The following is a 24006-nucleotide window of genomic DNA, read 5'->3' as shown; positions in this document are numbered from 1 at the left end:
ACAGGTTCCATAGTAATGGTCTAAACACAAGAAGGATCACAGATGCAAACTGTCATCATGTCACTTTTCATATTGTCATTTCCCTACTTTAATCATACGGCTGGATAAAATGTACGTACGAACCAGGAGCCAGTAACATAACTTTAGAAGCCAACATGAAAGAATCGATCCATAGACATCAGACTATCCACGCCTATCACAAGCAAAAGCACTACTAATCTTCATTTGCCCACAATAGCCTAGACTACAATATGTACAAATGCACATTACAGCAACTGAAACTATAGGAAATGGAACACTGAACATTTAATGTATCACACAAATAATTTATCTTTTGGGATAGCGAGAAAACTTTCCTTCCACAGAAATTATTTAGTTAGTTTAGTGTAGTCAATTTATTCACCAAAATAACAAATCGTGAATGGAAACATTCTGTGAATTGTACAGACAGCAAGTTATCCTAAATGTATCAAAGATGCAAACCATGGAGAAATGATCTTGGATTCAGTGCTTCTAGTAATATCTGGATATGCCGATTAGAATATTAAGCAATTGAAGGTCAAACCAGATATACATACAGAGCATTACAGCTAGAGTGTTTGGACAGATATGCTAAGAATGCGTTAATTAACTGTTTTTAGTGTACACAAGGATACCTGTTTAATGAACACGTTCAACAAAACACATCTTACAAAATGAAAAGTTTGGCCCAAAACAGAAATTTTGAGTATCGTATTTATATTCAAGGTTACAACAATATGCAATAAAAAGAGGCTTCATTTTACTGCATAGAGGGAAATGAAAACTCTAACCTTAGTTTCAACTTTCATATATAAGCAATATTTTTATCATCATTTTATTTCAATATTCCAGTATATGTAATATAATTTTGTTTTATTTTAAGTGTAATCTCCTTTTTAATTGATTATACTCACTGTGTTTATGGTGTTACCATTTACATTGAAACCCCCTGCCAGAGCAAGGCTGCAGATTGACCACGGTCATTCAGTGAATCCATGGACATCATACCCATTCCCCCATTAGACAGTGAACACCTTACGCATGGAATATAACATGTTTATTAGGGTCCATTTAACAAATGAAAACCCAGATAATAATGCCTCAAGAAGGAAAAACACTTTGCATGAGGATCTGTCTGACTCATGTAAAGACAATGAGCATAAATATTTGGCAAAAAGTATTCAAACCAACAGTACTATAGAATTACATTACACACTGCTGGTCTTTTTCCTTAAAAAGTGTCCCTAGCTCTACCCTAATTCTCCCCCTGCTGTTCAGTTCTCTCCATCTCTTAATCCCAGAACCAATTAGACACAAATGTGAAGTCTACGTGCCATAAATTAAATGGAATATTTCAACACTGATTTAATAGATCATTTGACAAATTCAGAAAAATAAAAACAAGAAATTAATAATGTTTTGCAACTAAAACACGTAGAAGGTGTCTGTGCGGTTAAGTAAAATTGTTACAATTACTGCTAAAGTGGATTTGTCACTCTGCCAAACCCTTCATTTCACAATGCAGCATTCTTAGTAAATTATGTAATTGGGTCTGTATTGTCAAATTTGCAATGTATACATACAGTATTACAAAGCTACTTAATGTGTATACCAGTAGAAGCAGTGATCTTGACCGCCTCTTCTCAAGGTTTGCATGATTTCTCCTCCTTAAACTAGCCTCCAAGTTAAATCACTTGGTTCTGTCAGCCTTAGAAAATACTTAGAATACATAGGAACTATCTGGGTCTCTCGGTAAAGCCCTTGGGAGCTAAGTTTAGCCATGACCATTCCCTACCCACTTTCTGTCTAGCCCCACCCACTCCCTTCCTAGTCCAAAAGCTGTTTGGAATAGCCCTGTTCCCTGACATATGTAGCCCCGCCCATTCACAAAGCCCCTCCCAATGAAAGGGGAGAGCTCTTGGTAGCCTACCCTGGGAAGTTCCCAGGTACGGAGGAGGGGACAGGACAGAAAAGTAATTATAAAGGATCAACTCGCAGAAGAGAATATAAAATATACAAAATCTACGAAGAAATGAAAATGGCAATGATGAAATGCCAATGGAAAGTAAATGACAACCCAAAAGGTCAAACTTTTAACCCTGAGACTTGTTGATCTCTTTAAGTGAACTCCTTAAGTAACTTGGATGTGCAGATAGTCTATTGCTTTTTTTTTCAGTAGATTGAATAGTTTTAACACCTGGAAACAGCTTTTCCTAATGAACGTAACCCCCTTTATGTTTATATATATATTTATATTTCAGTAGGGTACGTAGCCGTGTAAGCTTTTTGCTACTTAAAGTAGAAGAGCAGAGAAGCTTACATAAATGGGTGGTTTTCATCAGTTTAACAATGGGAAATCCAAGGTTCACCCAGTTATTTTGAATTTCCAGTTTTCTGATAAAAGCCTCAGCTGATGTCAGAAGCACCATATGTAAAAGCAGGGTATTGCTGTAAATGTTTAATGCCATTTGTGGCATCCATATTTACCCTGCATCACAATCAGTGAAGTGTTCTGATCTCCAAGAGGCTTCCACGTTAAAGGAACTAGGTTCTCAAATAGCAGAGGATCATAGGTAGGTATGTACACCCATGAAACACAGTCATAACTAATAAAGTTAAAACAAGCACTATAACAAAATTATATAAAAGTATGGTGGGAGGAACCCTTTACAACAAATACACAATTTGGAAGCCAATCTAAGATCTGCAGATGATGACAACAGTATACAACGGTGTAAACAGTTAATTACAAAAGCAGTGGTGATTGAAACAATTCATATTTTGGGTGTTAGGAGTAAACCAGATCTCAGAAAGGTATGTTTCTTGTAACATTGTGTGATGGCTCCTTAGATTCCAAAGAAAATCTAAATTGCCACCATGCTGCTTAGACAAAATTGAAATCGAATAACAGTAATACGATTTTCTCACACTTTTGATTCACTCAAGTAGCTGTCAGCATAAAAATCAATTTTATAAACTAAATCTGTGGCAAAACAATTATTGGTAAATCACACAAATGTATATTAAGAAAGGATGAAATGTATTTAATCAATATAGGTTCACAGATCTATATACACAAAAACACTTCTAAAATCCCACATCAATATTTAGAACTTTAGTCAAAAGAATATCGAAGAAATCTACTAAAAAAAAAGAAAACTTGAAGGTTGTCTGCAACTCTTTCTTTAACTCCTTAGCAACCCCATGGATGTACTCGAATGCCTTTAAAGATGTATCAGGAAGACCATTTGGACAGCATAGTATGTCTGGTATGTCTTACCCACAGATAGCTCGTCATTCCCCCTGAACCCCTTTTTTATGAATATCAGATTTTTAAAATGTAAACAAAAATTTTTTTTTTCCCTAAATGTAGATTCCGGTTCTTTAGTATTAGATTAGTTGTTAGAAAGGAAGGAAAAAAGGCCCATTTCTACATCACAGAGAATGCAAACTTTTTTCAGCACCAGATAATGGCCCCATATCTCAAACATCAACTGTCACATCAGGTATCACTGATCAGGTCTCAGAAATCCTGGCTTTTACTCACTTTTGGCATCACAAGTACCATTGATGCCAGTGAGCCAATTCATTTTTAAAATTTGTTTCTTTTAACCGTTTTCTTTAAAAAAAATAAAAAAAAAAATCTCAATGCAAAGTAGAAAAATATGTATACCACCCACTAGCATCAAACCCATGCCGATACATACACGAGACCTGTAAACTCACAGACCTGCATCAAGTTGAAAGCACACACCTTATGAAAAACAAAATCATCATCCTAATGGAGCAAAAATCCCATCTTATCAAATTCAGATTTCTTGACAATTAGTGGCATGGACCTAAAGTTGATTTTTGACAGGCTTTATAAAATAAGGCCAAAAAGTATTCCTTCTTAGAATTGAAGATATCATCTTTGAGAACATGATTATTCTGCAAAGTGAAAGTGTCTTAAGGATTACTGTAAGTAATTTCCTGTAACCCCTTAAGGACACAGCTCTTATATTTTGACTCCTTTGTGACAATGGCTGTTTTAACATTTCTGCGGTGCTTGTGTTTAGCTGTAATTTTCTTCTCTATCATTTTGTGTACCCACACAAGTCTTTTTTTTTCGAAGACAAGAATGTCTTTCTTTAGAAACCATTATTTTGATCATATCTTTTTATTTTTCTATATAAAATTACAAAATATGGTGAAAAACTGAAAAACAGCACTTTTTTACTTTTATTGGAATTTTTATACTCATCTCTAAAAGCTAATGAAAAAAACTGCAAAAGAGATTCTAATATTTATTCTGAGTTTACAAATACCCAATTTTGCAAATTATAGGGCAATAAGTAAAAGTAGCATTCTGCTATTTCAAAACCTGGCCATTCTGCCCCCATGTGCTATTTGGGACATCTTTAAAGCTGGTCAATTCAATGTATCCCCATCAAACCATATATGTTTAAAAACTAGACACCCCAGGGTATTTCACATGCTAGTGCTTTAAACTCTTTCCATGCACTAATTCTACTACCAGCTTTCGTCAAACTTTGTGGTAGTAATTTTTTCCCCACACACATTGTACTTCAGGTGTGAATTTATAGCTCCTGGTATCCGTCTCTGTCAAACACTGTGTTTAGCAACATCTCCTGAGTATAATGATACCACCTCATGCACCTTCCGGTGCTCCACCTCATGCACCTTCCGGTGCTCCACCATAGAAGCCCGAGCGGAAGTGCCGGCAGCAGCGGGGGTTGTCTGCATCTTGTGAGAGAGGAGGATCCAGGTCTCCTGCAGTGCTGCGGGGGATCTGGATCCTAACCCTGCTGCTTGCCCTCAGCAGGGCTAAATGGAAAAGCAAAAAGAAAAAAAAAAAAAAAACCTGCCCAGTGCCCGGAACTGCATGTCCCAGGCATTGAGCGATACAAATTGCGCATCCCTGCTCTAAACCCTAATTGCAGGCCGAACCCCCACCTTAAAGACTTAAAGTGGGGGGAAAGTGCGACCTATTATCAGGCCAATACAGTATATATTTTTGTGTTAAATTCAGGATTTATTTGCCCGTTATCACAGTTACAAACCAGCAGTCTAAACCCAAATATATAACCGCGCTGGAACAGCAGATTACACCTTCTAATAGTTGCTTTATCATTATAAGAAATATATGGACACTACGTAAACAAGGCATTGTATAGAAACATGGCCAAGCGACTCAACTTTTCAGAATTGGCAGCAGATGCTCTGAATTGATTAGTTAACTATTTAGATGTAGCAGAAGTTTGTTGAAGGCCTGGAGAGCAATAAAAGAATGAGGGTTTGCAGGCAACAGTGAAGCATGGTGGAGGTTTCTTGCACGTTTGAGGCTGCATTCCTGCAAATGCAGTTGTGGATTTAATCAGAATTAATGGTCTCCTCAATGCTGAGAAGCACAGGCAGATACTTATCAATCATGCAATACCACCAGGGAGGTATCTGACCGGCCCCAAGTTTATTCTGCAGCATTACAATGACCCCAAACATACAGCCAAAATCATTAAGAATTACCGTATTGGCTCGGATATAGGCCGCCCCCGTATATAGGCCGCACCCTAAAAGTTTGGTGCTTTTTTAAAGAAAAAGTTTTTTTCTTTAAAAAAAGCACCAAAAAACATCCTGCCACTCTGTCCTCCCCCCCTCCCCGAGATATGCTGCCACTCTGTCCCCCCCCTCGAGATACGCTGCCACTCTGTCCTCCCCGCGATATGCTGCCACTCTGTCCTCCCCCCCCCCCCGATTTACCAGAGCAGACTCCCGGGTGTCTTACGGGGCCGGAGGGGGACATCTATGCACATCGTGTATACAACTCCCGGTACCGGCACTCAGCGGAAGTGCCGGCACCGGAAGTTGTATACGCGTATTGCGTAGATGTCTTCCGCCGGCCCTGCAAGACACCCGGGAGTCTGCCCTGGTAAGTCGGGGGGGTTAGAATGCATCGTGCGCACGTTCACCGGCAACGGCGCATCGCTTAGACAACCTCCCGTGCCGGTACTCCCCCCCGTGGGAAGTCCCCTGCACCGCTGCGGGGGATCTGTATCCTGACCCCGCTGCCTGCCCGGCGCCCGGGACTGCATGTCCCGGGCGTCGGGCGCTAGACCCCGAATATAGGCCGCACCCCCACTTTAAAGACTTAAAGTGGGGGGAAAAAGTGCGGCCTATATTCGAGCCAATACGGTATCTTCAGCGTAAAGAAGAACAAGGGTCCTTGAAGTGATGGTTTGGCTCAGCCCTGACCTCAACATCAAGTCTGTTTGGGATTACACGAAGAGAGCGAGAAGCAAACGAGGGCGTCTAAATTTACAGAGGAACTGTGGTTAGTTCTACAAGATGTTTTGAACTGCGTGCAAGTGTACCAAGAAGAATTGATGCTGTTTTAAATGCAAATGGTGGTCACATCAAATACTGATTTGGTTTATATTTTTGTTCTGTTCACTCACTGTTAAATGATAACAATAAACTATTAATATGCCTATTTTTGAAAGTATTCTTACTTTACAGCAACACCTGCCTCAAACTCTTGCATAGTACTGTATATGTATATAATGTTGGTCTCAGTGATTACTAGGAAAATGAACTATTTGTTTGCATGAAACCTAAAGCTCTTTACATCAATACCACAGAAAACATTCTGAAATATATCCCCTAATAAAACTATTTAAAGGTTTTGAACTTTATTTTCATTTTGATCAGCAAAGTATCTGTAAATTATTCTCTGAAATCAAAAATCCTTTGCAGTTTATTTTTTTAGCATTATTATTTCTTTCACACCTCTTCAAACTTCAACCTTGTTTAATCGTCCTTATTCTTAAGCAATATTTCATATTATGAACACTTTATTTAAACCGTTCAGCAGGGCTTCGTCTTTTAAAATAAACTTCCACCAATCAACCAGAAAACTATTATACTAAACGGAAACATGTCGCTTGAAACCCTATCCTCCATTTAACTACTGGCCTACCAAATGCCCTATGAAGCTGCGCAAAACTACAAAAAGTTTGCGATTAACACAGACTTTAGCTAATGGAATCTCTCAACTGCATTATGTTCCTACATATCCATCAAATTCTAAGAATCCCTTTTTCTGTGCAGTCATCACACCAACTGTTAAATGCCCCCACACATAAATGACACTGCTGTCGGGCAAATAATTCAATGTACTATTTTTTAGCACATGGCTGACAACATTGGCCATCTCTGCAGATACTGGCAATTTACTGGAACAAAATGGGATAAAAACTGTTTTTTTGTCAATGCTACATTACTGTTAATAGTGCTGTATTTTATGCTCAGGGCAAAAAATCTTTTCTTCCATGGGACTTCCTTTTTAATGATACAAAAGCCACAAAGCACCGCTAGCTTGTACACAGATGGTTTGCAGTATTATTTCATGCTTTCTTTCTAATTTATGGCTTCTGGGCTGTAACTACCCACCAGAGTGCTTTATCACTAAACAGAGGTTTTACTGTCCTCGCTACTTCCAGATCTGAATTACCGAATCTGAAGAGCATACTATTCACTCCAAGATGTCCCAAGCAAAACTCAGTACATTCTACTGGCAATAAGTACTCTCAGGAGATATGGCTCCTTGTTTTAAAATACTCTGAAATAAATAATTCCTTAAAATAAAAAAAAAATAAAAACACCTTCGTGTAAATCTGTAAAATGTGACCTGCAGAACAGGATTAGAAAAGCTTAGCTTGGAAACTATGCTAATACAATATTTAGAACACAGAACAAAAGTAAATTGTTCAAGGTAAATTATTTCCAATAATATTTCAATCTGCACATGCTATCAATTGATTAAAAAGTAAGAATATTTCTTAAACCGAGGTGGACAGAAATAGGTAATCAAGGAAATTATACACAAAGAATTAAGATTTCTGAAGTACGTTAAAGGCTCCCTACGCAATGAAGTATACAACTTGCAGGTTCAGCTCAGTAAATTTCAATATTCTACTTGGTTTTGATACCTTTGTTGACTTATTTATATGCCCTGTATGGGATCTGAAAGCTATACAAGTGAAAGAGGTCATAAAAATAGCCTTCTTGAAGATCTTTTTTTTAATAGTGGGTCCTCTGTGTGGCTTCTATAGCGTCTGTGTGGCTTCTATAGCGTTATTTGATTTGAGCTTTATGTTCCATATCCGGTTTCAGCAATCTAGCCTTGCCTAGAAGCCAGTAACAATATGAAATTAACCATTAAATATATATGCTAAGGACAGAAAAATGCATTTCAAATTGTGTTATCTAATTATATGGCAGAATCGCATTATAAACCAATACCATAAAAATGCACATTTGAGGTCCTGCTTAAGTAAAATTGATAACAAAAAATAGCTTTCACAGAAAATTACTTATTAAAAATCATTACGTCAGTTTGGATTCAAGCCTTTAAGTTTCGGAGGCTGTACAAATCTGTGTAAGAAATGATCCAAAGCCCTGCGGTTTTAATGGGACGCCAAGTAATTGAGTGTTTAAACAGTGCAACAATCTCGGTGTACACACATGGTAACACACTCAATTTCCATCACAATATATGACACTGCTTCCAATTAGTGAAAGACACCAGCAAGATGTGATATATGATGCAATAGGAGAGAAAGGTAATCCAATAGTTTTATAATGATACGCATAAAAAGCAGCAATAAAAAATATAAAAAACAAACAGGTAACACTGTGTTACATACATTTAATACAAATATTTATGCCAAACAGTACAGAAGCAACCTACACACTAAACTAGTAAGGCAAGACTAGTAATGCAAGAACTAGAAAGTAATAATGTATTCATTAGTGACGTAACCAAAAAGATGACTGCAACTTCATTTTATATCCCCAGAGTTATAGAGTGCAGTAAAGGTGCATTTAATAAGCTCTAACTATAGGAGCTGTATGGTCTAGACTATAATAGTTGGGGTTACTTGTTAAGCAGGTTACAATAGAGAATAGATCAGGAGTAATTTATTCCCAATGGGTGGTATATACTCAAGAGTTTATTCTGATGCATTTAAAAGCAAGAGACAAGCTGTCTTGTCCCAATCCTCCTATCAACGGTGGAGATAATATGAAAATCTGTGGTGCCTACTGCACTTCAAAAACGGCATGATCATGGGATGGTTAATTAGTTCAGACTGGGAGAACGATTGCTTTGAAATGAGATGACAATATTTTTCACAAAGTTTATAGCGTACACATGCAACATGTACTATCCATTTACCTTTCAGCATTGTTCTTACAGCTGAGAAGCCAAACAGACTAAGTGGACTACTTCTTGCCCCCAGCGATGTAGTTGCCTCTAATAGTGCGCCACTTAGGAAGGTAGAAATTGAAGTCCTGTGCAGGCTTGCACAAAATCCAGTGCAAACATCTTGCTCTGCAGACCGGTGACTGATCGTCTTACAAGGAACCGAGATCAAACGTTTCTCTAGCAAGTACAGAGGATAATCATCATCCAATTCCCGTTGTCCTACATTGTAGATCTGCGAAAACATAAATAGCATCAATATTTAAGTACGAATTAAAGCAGACCTGTCACTAATCTTTAGACGTTACATTAAGTCTGCATGATAAACCTATGTGACTGTGTTAATTAAAATATCAGGCGCCTGGATTTTTTAGCTGTCCCATGTTGAAACTAATAATGTGTGAAAAATACATGAAGGTGTCAGGGACTTCTAGTAGCTACTTCAGAAAATATTAAATGCACTACTTTAGTTTAAATAACCTTCTTAGAGCCTGAATGTAAACATACTGTGTGCATCTGAAATCTTAACTTCTAGAACGGATTAAAATGGTTCATATCCCATAAAACGTTTATAAATCACAAATACCGATTTGACCGGACCGTCCTTATAAACTATGCCGCAGGACTTTTTTTTATTTAATAAGTAGGTCAACTTTCAGCCTTTAAATTCTTCAGCGGAAATCAGCTTCAACAAACAAGAATCAAAGTTGGGACAGTCTGACCTTTCTATTCCACAATAGATAAAGAAATATTTGGAATATAATGCTAGGTGAATTGATCATGAAATTAAGCATTTCTTTCTTTTCCTAAAACAGAAATCAAAGTTGCTTTTTTAAGACTAAAAGTTCTTAGTGATGATACTAAATTAATGCATTCATACATGCCTTTACTTTGGGTATATTTGGGCTACAAGTTTTGTCACATATATACTTTCCAAACATATCTTTGGACCTACAGAATGAGTGTTGTTGGAAAGTTCTTTGGACCAAGTGCCAGTTTGCCAAGTGCCAGTTTGCCAAGAATGATCTTAAGGAAAAATAAAGGGCCCCCAAGTGTTAAAAGTGACATAAATAATCTTGTCATTTATGGAAGGTGCCAGTGTCCACCCCAGCTAATTGGCAGACACGAGGTGCTGACAGAGAAGTGTGTGACCAGTAGATGGGTCCAGCTTCTTTTTTGCAGCAGAGTGGATCACTCCCTGATCATAGAAAGCTGCTCGCAACTTCACACTTATACTACATTGATTACATAACAAATCCCCAATCCTTACTAACCCTAGACCCACCATTCCAACCTGTCCTGCACCTTCCATACCATACAAACCACCGCAATCTCTCCAATCTCAATATTAGTCCATTGTTACCCCAGCACCTCTTTCTCCTGTGGCCTCCGGAACGGACGCTCTATGTGCAACAAACTCACTGCTGTCCACGACCTTTTCATGTTAACCATGAGGTGGTTATAGACCTCAGTCTCTTTGCACTCACCGAAACATCATTTACATTGTCTGACGACACCTCTACTGTTGCTCTCTCTGTGGTACTCTACACTTTAGCCACACACCTAGACATGGAGACAGAATTCTCTTATCCCCCTGCTGATTCCTTCAATGTCTGCCAACAATTCCCTCTCGTCTTTTGAACTACACGCTGTCCGTCTCCCCAATTGCTCTTTGAGTCGCAGATATCTACCGGGCTCCTGACCCTACTTCCAAGTTCTTTGATCACTTTGATGCATGGCTCCCTCACTTTCTTTTCTCCACCATCCCTACATTAATCCAAGGGGACTTCAATATACTTAGATGATCATTCCTCACCTGGCGCTTCCAAACTACTTTCTCTCTCCTCCTCTCTGAGACATGTCTCCCATACCTCCACTACCCAAAAAACCACCTCAACACTACAGCCTACAGACACACTCCAGCCACTTCTCACAAGTATCTCCACCTCCTCCTGTCCTGGTGATGCTACAGCTCAGGACAACCATGCACTCAGTCCTAGATATGGTTGCTCCTGTAAATGCGCCACACTCACACCATCAACCTCAGTCATGGCATTCCACACTGACCTGTCTCCTCCAAAGGTATTCATATGCTGCCGAGCACCTGTGGAGGAAGTCTTGTTCACCTGAAGACATCACTTATTAAAAACTCATACTCCGTTCCTATTTATTGACCCTCCATCTCTCCAAACAAACCTATTTTATTTCATTAATCCTACAAACCCTCCACGCTAATGGCATCTGACACCACTCTTTCCTGGCTCAAATCTTACTTCTGATGGTACTTTTAGTGTCTCATTCACTGGAAATTGCTCCTCCCCCTACTGCTATCTGCTGGTGTTCCTCAGGACTCCGTTTTTGAGCCTCTACTATTCTTGATCTACACCTCTTTCCTGGTATCTTCCTTTGGCTTTCAGTACCCAAATCTATATTTCCTCTCTTGGCCTTTCACCCTTTCTTCTAGCTTGCCTCACAGACTGTCTTTCAAGAATTACCTTACGGATGGATTACTTTACGGATTGTCCCATTACCTAAAGTTTAACATCTCCAAGACTTAGCTTATGGCAATCCCGCTATTCTCTTTGTCCTCAATTCCTGACCTCTCTCTTACTGTTGACAACTCTACCATCCAACCGACAGACCAAGTTTGCTGCCTTGGTGTCACACTTGACTCTGGTCTTTCCTTCATCCCTCACATTCAAATCCAAATTTTAAAAAAAATCTCCCGAATTCACCAATTCCCCACACAAGAAACAACAAGAATATTAATCCACTTCCTTGCGATATCACATCTGGATTATTGCAATTTCCTACTAACTGGTCTCCCCTTGTCACGCCTTTCCACCGCTCCAATCCACCCTCAACACTGCAGACTAATCCTTCTCAGTTACTGTCCCTCTTCTGCTGTTCCACTATGCCAATCGCTCCATTGGCTCACATGCTATCCAGAGTCAGATTAAAACTTTGACCTTAACAGCTCTGCACCACCTATATTTCTGGCCTCCTATTAAAATACACCCTAACCACTCTCTTCAGGTCTTCTCATGACTTGTGTCTCTCACTTCTGTATTCAGGATTTCACCCACGCTGTACCCCTTCTGTGGAATTCCCTTCCCAGTTCCATCAGACTTTCTCTCTCATACACGGCTTTCAAAACCTCTTTGAAAACCCACCTTTTTTGAGAAGCGTACAACCTTTCTACTGAACACTCTCAGCCATCATCCTAATCAAGCCATCTGAACGACCAACAACTTCTACAGATCATCCAGACTCTATCAACTCACCCCTATCCAAGCAGTCTTCTCCTACTGTTTCAATTCAACATCAACCATTGACTAGCTTATAAGCTCGGAAGAGCAGGGCCCTCTTCTCCTTTGTACCAGTATGTTATTGTGTGTGACTTAAAATTATTCCACTTATTGTGGACAAACAGCACTATGGAACCTGCTGGCACTATATATTAATAAATGTAATGTAATATAAACTCATGCATATATGCTTGGATAATAACACAACGAATCCCGGTTTACTGGCACAGATTGCCCATGGTAACGCAAGTATGTGGTTTTAGGTCCCTGGAGATACTGCAGCTACATAAAAAGAAAATAAAATCTCACGCATTAGCTCTGCACCAACACCACCCACTGACTACATAAACCAACATGTATATAATCATAATGCAAGTTTATTTGCATAGTTATTGGATAAGAGTGACATAGTGGTTGCCATTTGCTTCTAAGACTTGAAATCCTATATCAGCCACCACAGAGTATCTTGTGTAATAAACCTATTTATGACTTTTGTGTTCCGCAGAGAAGGAGGTTTTATTATCCAAGAGTTTCTCTAGCCGGAGATACATTAAATTTCATGGTGTTAATTTGAACTTGTTGCTTCTGGAGAGCCAAAATTAACTATGTTTGTTTTAGGAGAGGTTCATATTAGCTGCTGAATATGATGGTTAATAGAGAGTATTAAATGATATCTTACAATTTTACACGGAGACTTCCATCCTGACGTTTATGAGAAGGAAATTATTTTACTGACACAATTCATCGATGATGTAAAGGGTATATATGCAAAGTAAACACAAGGTCATTGAGTTTTACCAATCTATTTTTAGTAGTATATGACACAGGGAGCTTTGCTTTTTAATTGAGGACACCACTTGATAGCTGAACATAGCAATGACATATATTTATGCTAAATGCCTCTCTATACATAAAGTTAGCTTCCAAACATAAACTGCTTAGATGCTGCCTCTGTGAACGGGTTTGGAGATGTACATTAAGTAAGTCAATAGGAATAAACAGTTGCACAAATGCTTTAATATAATTCTGTTTTGAGAGTGTATCCTGAGAGAATTAATGAACGCTATGTTTTATGTCTAAATATAGAAGTTACAATCCAGAAAAAGCATTCAAAATATGTGAGATCTGTGGTAGAAAGCAAGCCTTAATGTCTACACTAAATTAAAGTATCTTGTAACAGTTACAGGAAAAAATGCATTGTTGACAAAAAAAGGAGACAGTGTTTCCTCGGATGGATTATATATGAAATAATGGTGTTACTCTAACGTGTGTAAAGTAGTCTTCAAGTCTGTCGCCAGAAAATCTGTTCTTTGTAGAATATTTTCCAATTCTGCTCCTCTTCGTGGAAGGCTCAGGACTAGTATTTAATTATTTATTCTTCATAATTTACAACTTGAATTAAGAATGTGCTGTGATCTAAATAAACAAACCACCGTTTTTTGGTTTTCTACTTTAGAAATATTTATATATTCCCAAATTCAGAATTATACCACAATACTGTCACATTGTTCCGGTTTTGACAGAGATGTTAGAACACCATCATCAGCTCAGATAAAGCCAACTTAGTTTTGGGTATAGTGACTTAGTAAGTGAACCCTTTGCAATTACCTGTTTTTTTGCATGAATTGTTATCTTTATTATTAATATTTTTTTTATTTATATAGTGTCAACAATTTATGCAGCCCTTCTTACAATACATATATTCAAGAATATAGGACAGACTAAGACAAACCCACACATTAGATTGAGAGGGCCCTGCTCACAAGCTTACAATCTTGAGGGCATGGGGTGAGGAGAAACATGAGGAACAGAGAAGGATGAGAGGTGCTGTATCAGAGACAGGGAAGTTCTTGCAACTAAGATGGTATGCTTCTCTGAAGAAGTGGGTTTTGAAATTTTTCTTGAAGGTTGGGAGGTTTGGTGGAAGTAGGTTCCATAGGTGTGGGGCAGCATGAGTGAAGTCTTGTAGACGGGAAAAGGAAGGAGGTGATTAGTAAGGAGGAGAGCCTTAGCCCATGGAACGAACGTAAAGATCAAGTTGGGGAGTATGTATTTTTATGAGGGCAGAAATGTATGTAGGAGAAGTGTTATGGAGGGCCTTATATGTTAGTACCATTGTTCATAAAACGTGATCAACATCTACATTCTAGAGTATATTTACTTTGATGTTTAGGGTGATTCTACTGGGCTTCACCTGGCAGACAGCCACCCTGACATGTATGATACTTTGATAAACGTGGGAATTCATTGTCCCCTCGATGAAGGCAAACTGTCCAGGCCCTGAGACAGCAAAGCAGCCCCAAATAATGATGCTCCCTCCACTATACTTGAGCATCAGGACAAGATTTTCATGTGGGTATTGTGCCATACATAGTGCTACGTGTTCTTCTCGAACAATTCAACTTTTGTTTCACCAGTCCACAAAACATTTTCCCAGTAGTGTTGTGCAGTGTCAAGGTGGTCTTTGGCAAACGTCCGGCATAGTTCACATCAGATGAAGCTTCTTGAGAGTAGCAAACTCAATTTCATTGAGTGGACTTTTGTTGTAGTGATTAACCTAGGGGCTTACATACTTTTTCCAACCCACTCTGTGAATGTTTGAATGATGTATTCAATATGCACAAGAACAATACAACAATTTGTGTAATTATCTAAAACAGATTGTTCATTATTGTAACAGATGAAGATCATATTTTAAGACAAATTTATGCATAAATGCTGGTAATTCCAAAAGTTTAATTTACCTTTTCTTGCCACTATATGTGTATGTAATCTGTATGTATTTATACATAATGTGTGTGTTTTCAACGGTTGTAATACTTAGAAGATAAAGTTTTTTCAGTTAGGGAACACTAGTGATAAATGAGGTTAACTTGCCAGCCTGTAACGTCAGTTATATGTCATAAAGTATGCATATAAAACGAGCATGAATCTAAATTTATTTAAAGAGATAAATTAATTTTAACCATATTTACAGCTTAGCTATGCATTAGTGAACAAGCAATATTTGTTTGAAAGAATATTTTATGATATATTAAGAAATGTATTCAATTAAAAGTATATGTGGGCATAGCCAATTCCAAAATAAGTTTAGTAAATACGGACGCATGTGGTGATCTACCCTAAAGTCAGATAATGGCGACATTAACAAATGTAATCTTAAGAAAATGTTAGCAAACCAAGTATATTTCCATTACATTTAAATGTTTCGTTCATTCCTTTTCCATACTTCATAGATAAAGCCTGGTCTTTCACTTTTTTACACTTAAGAAAAATCTATATTTTTTCACGCCTAAGTAGAATCTGGTTACACATTGCATTGATTTCATCAGCATCCTCAATTCTCACATCAACAACTAACTCTATCTCTAAAATATCCAATACAATCCAAATAAACTGCAAATATCACCTTTGCATAAGAGAACCTAATAAAAAAATAAATACACTTAGATTTTAGATTTTATAATTTCAAGCAATCTTATATTGTGATACATTTTGCTTGAAAAGGATAATTATATTTCTAGACGGAAAAAACGCTTGCATCATGCAACTTTGACATTGGGAGGTTAAAGTCAACATTCTGATCCAATCCAAAAACTAGGTGCATTGTCACAGCCAGCACCAAATTAAGACGCCAGGGGACCATAGAAACATAACTTCCATCAGGATACTAAGATGTGAGACACCTTTCCAACTGCCTGATATAGCACCTACTGGTTTCGTGACCCCATGATGTCTAGTTGGTAATCAAGATGTCACAGCCTAGCAGCCAAACAAACAAGCTGCCAGTGACCATGGAAGCAGAAAATGCTTGTGACAGGAACGACCTGTCCCCCGACTGGGTACACCCACCAGACGATCCTTCCTTTTCCCCATGGCCACCGGAACACGATTCTTCAACCCTCAGGCAGGACTAGCGTCGAAGACAGCAGAAAACATAGCTCTTTGGGAACTGTAGTATATAAAGCATAGCAATACAGTGCTGTAGCCCCCTGACAAGGGCAGCACTGAGGCTTACCACATTTTTTTTTGTTAATGCCAGAGGTCATGCCCTTCGGTCATCTTCTGTCGTGCATTCATCAAACGTGATCCAAACTGTGGAAGCCACAGTGGAGCAGACTCCCCAATCTTTGTCTTCTGGGACATGCACTGCCCGAAAGGACATGCATCCCCTTCTTTCCCACCTAGGCAGAAGCCTTGGGTGGGCCAGATCTTCTAGGATCTCCCCGAAAGGAGATCCACTGAAGTCTTCTCATCCTCCCGTGCGAGAGACCTTCAGGGGGCCAGGGGCACACCACTTCCCCCACCGATACTGGACTGAGTCTTCGGAGGCTCAGCTTCACTGTAGCTTCAGGCTACCCAATGGTGCTTAACTCACTTACGAAACCTGAATCAAAAGTGCTCTGAATTCGAAAAAACAGAAAAGTGTCAGTGCCTAAATAAGTGCCAGTGATATCTTACCAGCCATTGGCTGGAGCTAACACATTCACCCTCCACCACCAGCCAATGGCTTGGGCAATTCGGGAGTGGGTATAAAAAGTGCATCATGAGGGGGATCCAAGGTGACTACAACGTGCTTATCAACCCCTGCAAAGTGAGAAAAAAAAAAGTATACCCCCACACACTCATCACAGTGCCGAGTGCCCGAGCGGATCCATGCTAGGGGACGCTATAACACCTCGGTCTCTCTGAAGCCATCCCCAGCCTTAAGGCCAGAGGACCAAGCTTTCCCTCTCTCAGAGGTACTCATTTGATCTTAGCCAAAAGGCTGAGGCTTACCCCAAGAACAAGACAGGACTTGTACTGAGGTAAAACAGGAACTAACTTTATTGAGGAAGCAATCACCACCAGCCTCCGAGAGCCTTTCGCGATGAGTTACGGCCAGCATGCATCACGCCATATGTAAAACGCAATATGCAGATCATATGCAAATTAGTTATAACAGAAAAAAAACACCAATTTACACAATCCTGCCATTAGAACCAATAATACTGGTCAGACAGGCAGGAGGAAGGGGAAAACTGGGATCTAGAGAGCTTTGGCTCTCTCACCGTTGCCACCCTGTCCATAGTAGTGTAATGGTTAAGGTATTGGACTTGGCTTCTTGAGGTTCTGAGTTCAATTCCCTAAGGCTTCACCGTTGCTACCCTGCACCCCTAATCAGGTACAGGGTGACTTAAACATAAATCCAAGCAAGGGAACCAGATTTTGCACTGCAGTTAGTGTCCACTGTCACCTGCTGGAAGTATGTAATGCAATCCAGGGGTCCACCATCTATAATGGTAAATACAGCCTTCAGGCGCACCCCAAGGCCTAAGTAACAGAGGCTTCTGTGACACAGATTTTTTTTACGTATATATTTTTAAACAGACCTTCTTAGGCTATATCTCCTATTATCCCAGATACACGAGTTGATTAAAAAACACAACAGTATTATGGTCACTAGCTCTTCATTGTGTCATCCAGAACAAGAAAAATGTACAGTAGTGATTGAAGCAGCCATTGAGTAGCAGAAAAAAAATTGGGAGATCTTCCCATGCATGGGAATGGGGGATCTCGTTAGAGCCTCCCATGATGTTCATTATGACAAGGCTGGTGCTGACTGGCAGTAAGAATATCACGTGGCAGAAATAGCAGGGCTAGGGGTGGAAGGGGCAAGTGCATAGGGAGAAACCATGAAAATTTAAGGGCACCAATCAGCATACGCATATGATGGCTAGAATTTGCCTTTAACCTCCCATCACTTCCCCCCATGCAGAACTGTCAATTGATCATGATAAGATCATTTTTTTTTCATAATGCAAAGAGAAAATCTAGTATTTTCCTAGCATAGCTAGGCTAAGTGTCAAAGTACTGGGAAGTTCATTACATACTAAACATACTGGCAGTGATCAGCTGAGGACAGAGCAAATGCTTGAGATGCTTAGAGTGATGGAGATGGATGATTATTTTTTAGATCCGTCTTGCTTTAAAGATTTAAGAAGGTGTTTATAGTTGAAGCGTCAGACTCTGTCTGCATTGGTTGTGAAAACCAATAGCTCAAAAATTTCCGGCCACAAAATAATCAGCTGTTGAAACCAATACACTCACAATCAGACTCACGAAACTGCCACCTGTTCATTAGTATTTACTATACTTTGACACAAGATCCTTGTCTAACTCCTTTACGTTCTTCGCCCTAAAAATAAATGTTTTGTAAAATGTATCTTTATGATTTACCCAAAATTAATCTTATATTACGTTTGGATCAGAGAAGGAACCCAGTATGCAGAGATAGTGACAATAGTCTCAAAGAACAAGTAACGAAGTCCAAACAACGGTCAGAAGAGGAGAAATCAGGGTAGTCATGATCAGGCAAAAATATCAGCAACGGTAACCGAAACAGAATCACTGCAGAGTAGTAATCTCAGCCGTTAAAACAACCGAGCACTGAATGGAAGACAGTGCTCTGCTGTTAAACTTGCTGCACTTCTAAGTCCAGCACCCAACTATGATGACGTGCAGTGCGCATTCTGTCACCTCCACAGGGGTATGGGACAAGAAGGGGGCATGGCGTACACGGACGTGCACATCATTGCTCCTGTTGGGACAGCAGCGGAGGAGGCACGCCGCAAGCACCCGTCAGACGCGGGCACAGCACGGACCGTGTATGGCGAGGACTGCGACACTCCCGGGGGACGGGGAGAGGAGGCAGCAGAGGAGCTAAGTATCGAGTACCCGCTAAACCAGTAGAATGCAGGGGAGTGGCACTTGTCTATGGTCACTCTTTTCCCATGTTCTGCCTACTACCTCTCACTTTTGACATGGGGGTGCAGCTAGTCCCAAGAATAGGGTGGTGTTAGCCTGAAAAAAGGCCTTTAGTGGGAGGGAACTGGGCAGTGACTAGTCTCGGGTGTTGCTAGCCCTGCATCTACGCAAAGCCATTCCCCTAGGAGAGGGAGAGCTACTGGTTGCTGACCCCAGGAAGCGTCAAGGAGTGTGTACAGTAGACTGCAAATGTAAGGAGCAGCGTGTGTTTTAACAGATACTCAGAGACATCACTACTAAAGCCTGGCTACAATACCAAAGAGATTTTACCTACATTTTCAAAATAGCATTAACAATGGTAGAAACCAGTAATACAAAACCACTCAATGTCCGGTCAATTAATATTACAGATAGAATATTAAATTCTACTGAGTTTTAAGAGATCAGACTGGGAAACAGCTGTATGGCTCAAACATATCTCAACATTAAAAAGTGTGAATCTTTTTCTAGTTATGAACAAATGCTGACGTTTTGGGGATGTTCTGTGTAGATGTACTTCAATATGGGTGGCTCAGAATGATGTTATAGCTATTCAAATTATTAAAAACTGGAACATTTGCAAGTTTGGCACGCGATGGCAAATTGAGTTTGTTCCACACTATTTGGGATTATGTAAGGGACCACCCTCTGTGGGCCTTCAGACCACCTAAAGTAATTTATAGCAGTTGTAAACACTAACAGCAAATTAACTGAGGTCAGGGTTGGCATGTACATACATGTTCAGATTCACAACTCACAAAACAAGTGTCACTTGTGTTGTCTGTGAACTGTGATATAGCACACAAAGAAGGTAAGAAGGCTGATAAAACCTGTTAAGGACTGCCTGTGGGATATATTTTTGCCTTATTTCATTAAACCATTGCTGCATATTTTACCAGTGAAGTGTACGGTAAGTAATCCTTACACAAAAACATATGAAAACATTATATATCCGCTGCATCTAATTATATATATAGTTTTTAATTTACCAGAGGTATAGCAGTTTTAGGTGGGACTTATCCTCACCATATAGCCACATATATAGAAACACTACAACACACAGTCTGTCAATCACGTCTACACAATATTCACAGGTGGAATAAATGTTATTTTTCATTAATCTCTCTCGAAGATCTCTCTTCCCAATTTCTAAAATAAAGCTGGCTTGTAAAATGTGTTCTGTCTCCTATATAGATTTATCCAGTCCAGCTTGCAACTTTCCCGTTACTCTACTGGCTGGAGTGTAGGGCAACCTATCTAAACCTGACAGTTTAAGAAAGTTAAATAAATGAGTGATTATTAAATCCAGGTGAGGGTCCATTACTTTCCATTGGGGAGTTATAGTAGCCCACAGTGAATTCTGGCCTGGAATTCTTAAAACAGGTTTTCACGTTGTCAGAGAATCAGGCCACCCTGCTCTCTGGATCCTCCACAGAGATTTGTAATCATTTTACATGCTACATATGCAACGGGCAACTAAAGCAAAGGACAGAAATGCTTTACAAATCCCCATGGGAAAGAAAGGTTTCTTCTACAATGATGTGCTCAAAATTGCCTTCGGTAGCGGAGCATTGCAAGAGAACATCTCTTAATTTCGCAGCATGTAGTCTTGAATTAGATGTATTCCGACATAGGGGGTATATGAAAGCCATCAGGAGGGGTGTTTATTGGATTTGACAGCAGATAAGAAGCATTTCCTGATATAAAGACCTTAATCATTCTCTTGTCTTAGATTCAGGATAGCTTTATTTCTATCCAAAGCATGTTTTCATTCTTTAGTGGAGAAAAATTTCTTAGGCAATAGGAAGCAACATCTAACAGATTTTAGTACTTAAGTATAAGTTATCTTGATGCTGATATATTTGTCAAAATTCACATAAATAACATGATGAGGTTATGTGATGCATCTTCAAGATGTGTTATAGGTTAAAGGAAGAAAAAAAAGAAAGAAAGGTGCATAGTAAACCTTGATATTAAAATTCCATTTTTCTTGTGTAGCTAGATATTTTCAGCACATGATTTATTAAAAAACCTTCACAAAAAATAATTTGTTTAGAAGTAGATAAAAATAAATTTGGTTTTCAAAATGAAATTGGTGTGAGTTGCACGTTGCTTGTATTTTCTGATGTAACACATGATTATGTAAAGCTTCTTAAAGAAGTGTACATTGGAATAATCACAAGCATTCTACATTATAAAAACAAAGCAAGCTACCCAATATAGAATCCTCAATACCACAATGTATCAAGGACCCCACAAGGCACACATCCCAGGGATAACAAGAACTTCTCAATGTGACTGTAAACACAAATGCATTTCTCTATAACTAGTATGCATTATATGACCAAAAGCATGGGAACACCCCTTCTAATTATTGAGTTTAGGTGTATTTAGCTACATCCGTAAAATAAAGCACATCGCCATAAATAAACATCAACAGTAGAGTGGGCTACAATGAAGAGCTCAGTTCATGAAATTTCTGCCCTCCTAGATCTGTCCCGGTCCACTGTATGTGCTATTATTATGAAGCAGGAGCATCTAGGAGTAACAGCTCAACCACGCAGCAGAAGATCTCACACACTTCGTGGAAATGGCTTTCTGGGTTTAGGCTAGGCCCCTTAGTTCCAGTGAAGGGTAATGTTATTGCCACAGCATAGACATTTTAGAAAATTGTGTGCTTCCAACTTTGTGGCATCAGTTTGGGGAAGACACTTTCCTGTTCCAGCATGTCTGTGCCCCAGTGCACAAAGCAAGGTCCATAAAGACATGGTTCGATGAGTTTGGTGTGAAGAAACTTGAATGACCTGCACAGAGCCCTGACCTTAACCCCACCGAGCACCATTGGGATGTATTTGAACGCCAATCACAAGCCAGGCCTTTTTGTCCAGTATCAGTGCCTGACCTCACAAATGTTCTTTTAGATACATGGGCACATATTCCCACAGACACACTCCAAAATCTTATAGAAAGGCTTCCCAGAAGAATGGAGGCGGTTATAGCTGCAAAGAGGGTGACGGGGGGCGTCCATAATAATGCTCATGGATTTGGAACGGGATGTCCAAAAAGCTTATATAGGCGTTACGGGTCAGGTGTCCACATACTTTTGTTTATATAGTGTATCTTGTGATTTTAGATCATGACACAATTAAACTCAGAATTTTACATTTGTCTAACACATGGCTTCTAATGCAGGCAATCATCTTTTCCCACTATAGTCAAATGTAGATTGTTTGTTTTTTATTCCAATTTAGATCATCTGGCACAAAAACAAAAAAACTTGAACTGATCTTGTCTCAGCCCCAAGGGATATAAATATAACAATTCTTCCATGGGATTGTCCTAGCCTGAGAGTTTTGCTTTCTAAAACTGTATTTTCAATTATGACTGTTGTATAAGAGGACATTCTTACATTTTTCATCCCATTGATTTGTAACCACAGATAGGAGTCAATGTACTGTTTTAATAAATTACAAAAGTGATGTAAAAATGATACCTTAAACCGGTCACTACCAATGGCTAGTAATCAAAATCTGATTCTTAAGTTTATTCTCCAGATGTCTGAATAGGTAAATTCTGTGAATATGCAGTTTATTAGTATACTAATAACTGCGCAATTGATTAATTGCAACATATTAATTCAGTTCAATGAAGTGAAACAAGTTTTGATGAATAAAGCAATTAAAGCCATTTCTTGAAAATGTGCTAAAAAGGTTTGTGAATGTTCTTTAAACTAATTGATACTTTTCCCCATGATATCCATATAACATTTTGCTTATTTTGTAACAAAAATAATTGATTTTAAAAATTGTTATTGTATGATGAAGAGTATATATTCATAGGACATGTGGGATGTTTAATTAACCTAAGGACTAAAGCTGAAGCATTTAATATGTCTTTTCAACCATATTTTACTTATCACATACTTTTTTGGAGGGAGGGGTGGTTTCCAAACAAGCATGGCTTTCATTTGCAAGCTAGTGCAAATGAAAAAAGAAAAAAAAAAATTGTATCCGTACTGATTCTAAAAACAACTAATGCATTAGGTTTTGTAATTACTAGGCAAGTATCAAAATATCAAAAGTCACATCTCTTTCCGCTTGTTTAATGAGGCAGAAACCGTCTTCTCATTGTGATCGTTCTTCCTGCTGATCACAAACTATCAGGGAGCAAGGCTCTGCCTCCATGTGTTATTGAACACAGTATGTGTGATTATCAAAATGATCTCCAGCAGTCCAACTCATGTGGCAAAGAGAAGTGAAAGCGTTTGCCAGCCGCAGGTTGACGCGCACGTGATTGTCTCTAGAAGCCATCACACGTGCGGAAATCTCTGAGATTGCTGCCTGCGTCTCTGGGAATCAACAAAACCACTCCTTGTCTCTGAATGTGCTCAGAGTGACATATATATGCATCACCTGGCATTAAGCGCAGCTATTCTGTGACCTATATGTCACTCTTCAAGGTGCTTAAAAAGATGCAAATAAGAATAAAATTTCACTTTACGTCTCAATGTATTGTAAAGTTAGTCTTGACAATATCTCTACCCTACAACAAAAAGAAGACGTTTCCTCTGGCACTCACAAGAGAGGGCACAATAAAAAGAATAAAATGTGAAAGAGGAAAAAAAAGGTT

At 39.0% G+C, this 24006-nt stretch overlaps 1 protein-coding gene across 2 annotated transcripts in view; it reads right to left on the bottom strand.

The window, feature by feature from the left end:
• PLCE1 (phospholipase C epsilon 1) overlaps positions 1 to 24006 on the bottom strand; it is a 93260-nt gene that overhangs the window by 54250 nt on the left and 15004 nt on the right. For both annotated transcript variants that reach the window (XM_053451278.1, XM_053451279.1), the window contains exon 2: positions 9257 to 9518. In XM_053451278.1, the coding sequence (XP_053307253.1) occupies positions 9257 to 9518 (262 nt within the window). The remainder of the gene's footprint in view (positions 1 to 9256; positions 9519 to 24006) is intronic.

Source organism: Spea bombifrons, chromosome 11 (assembly GCF_027358695.1).
Source record: "Spea bombifrons isolate aSpeBom1 chromosome 11, aSpeBom1.2.pri, whole genome shotgun sequence".
Taxonomy (NCBI): domain Eukaryota; kingdom Metazoa; phylum Chordata; class Amphibia; order Anura; family Pelobatidae; genus Spea; species Spea bombifrons.
Note: the sequence above shows the minus strand (reverse complement) of the source record. Positions and strands in the feature narration are given on the sequence as shown.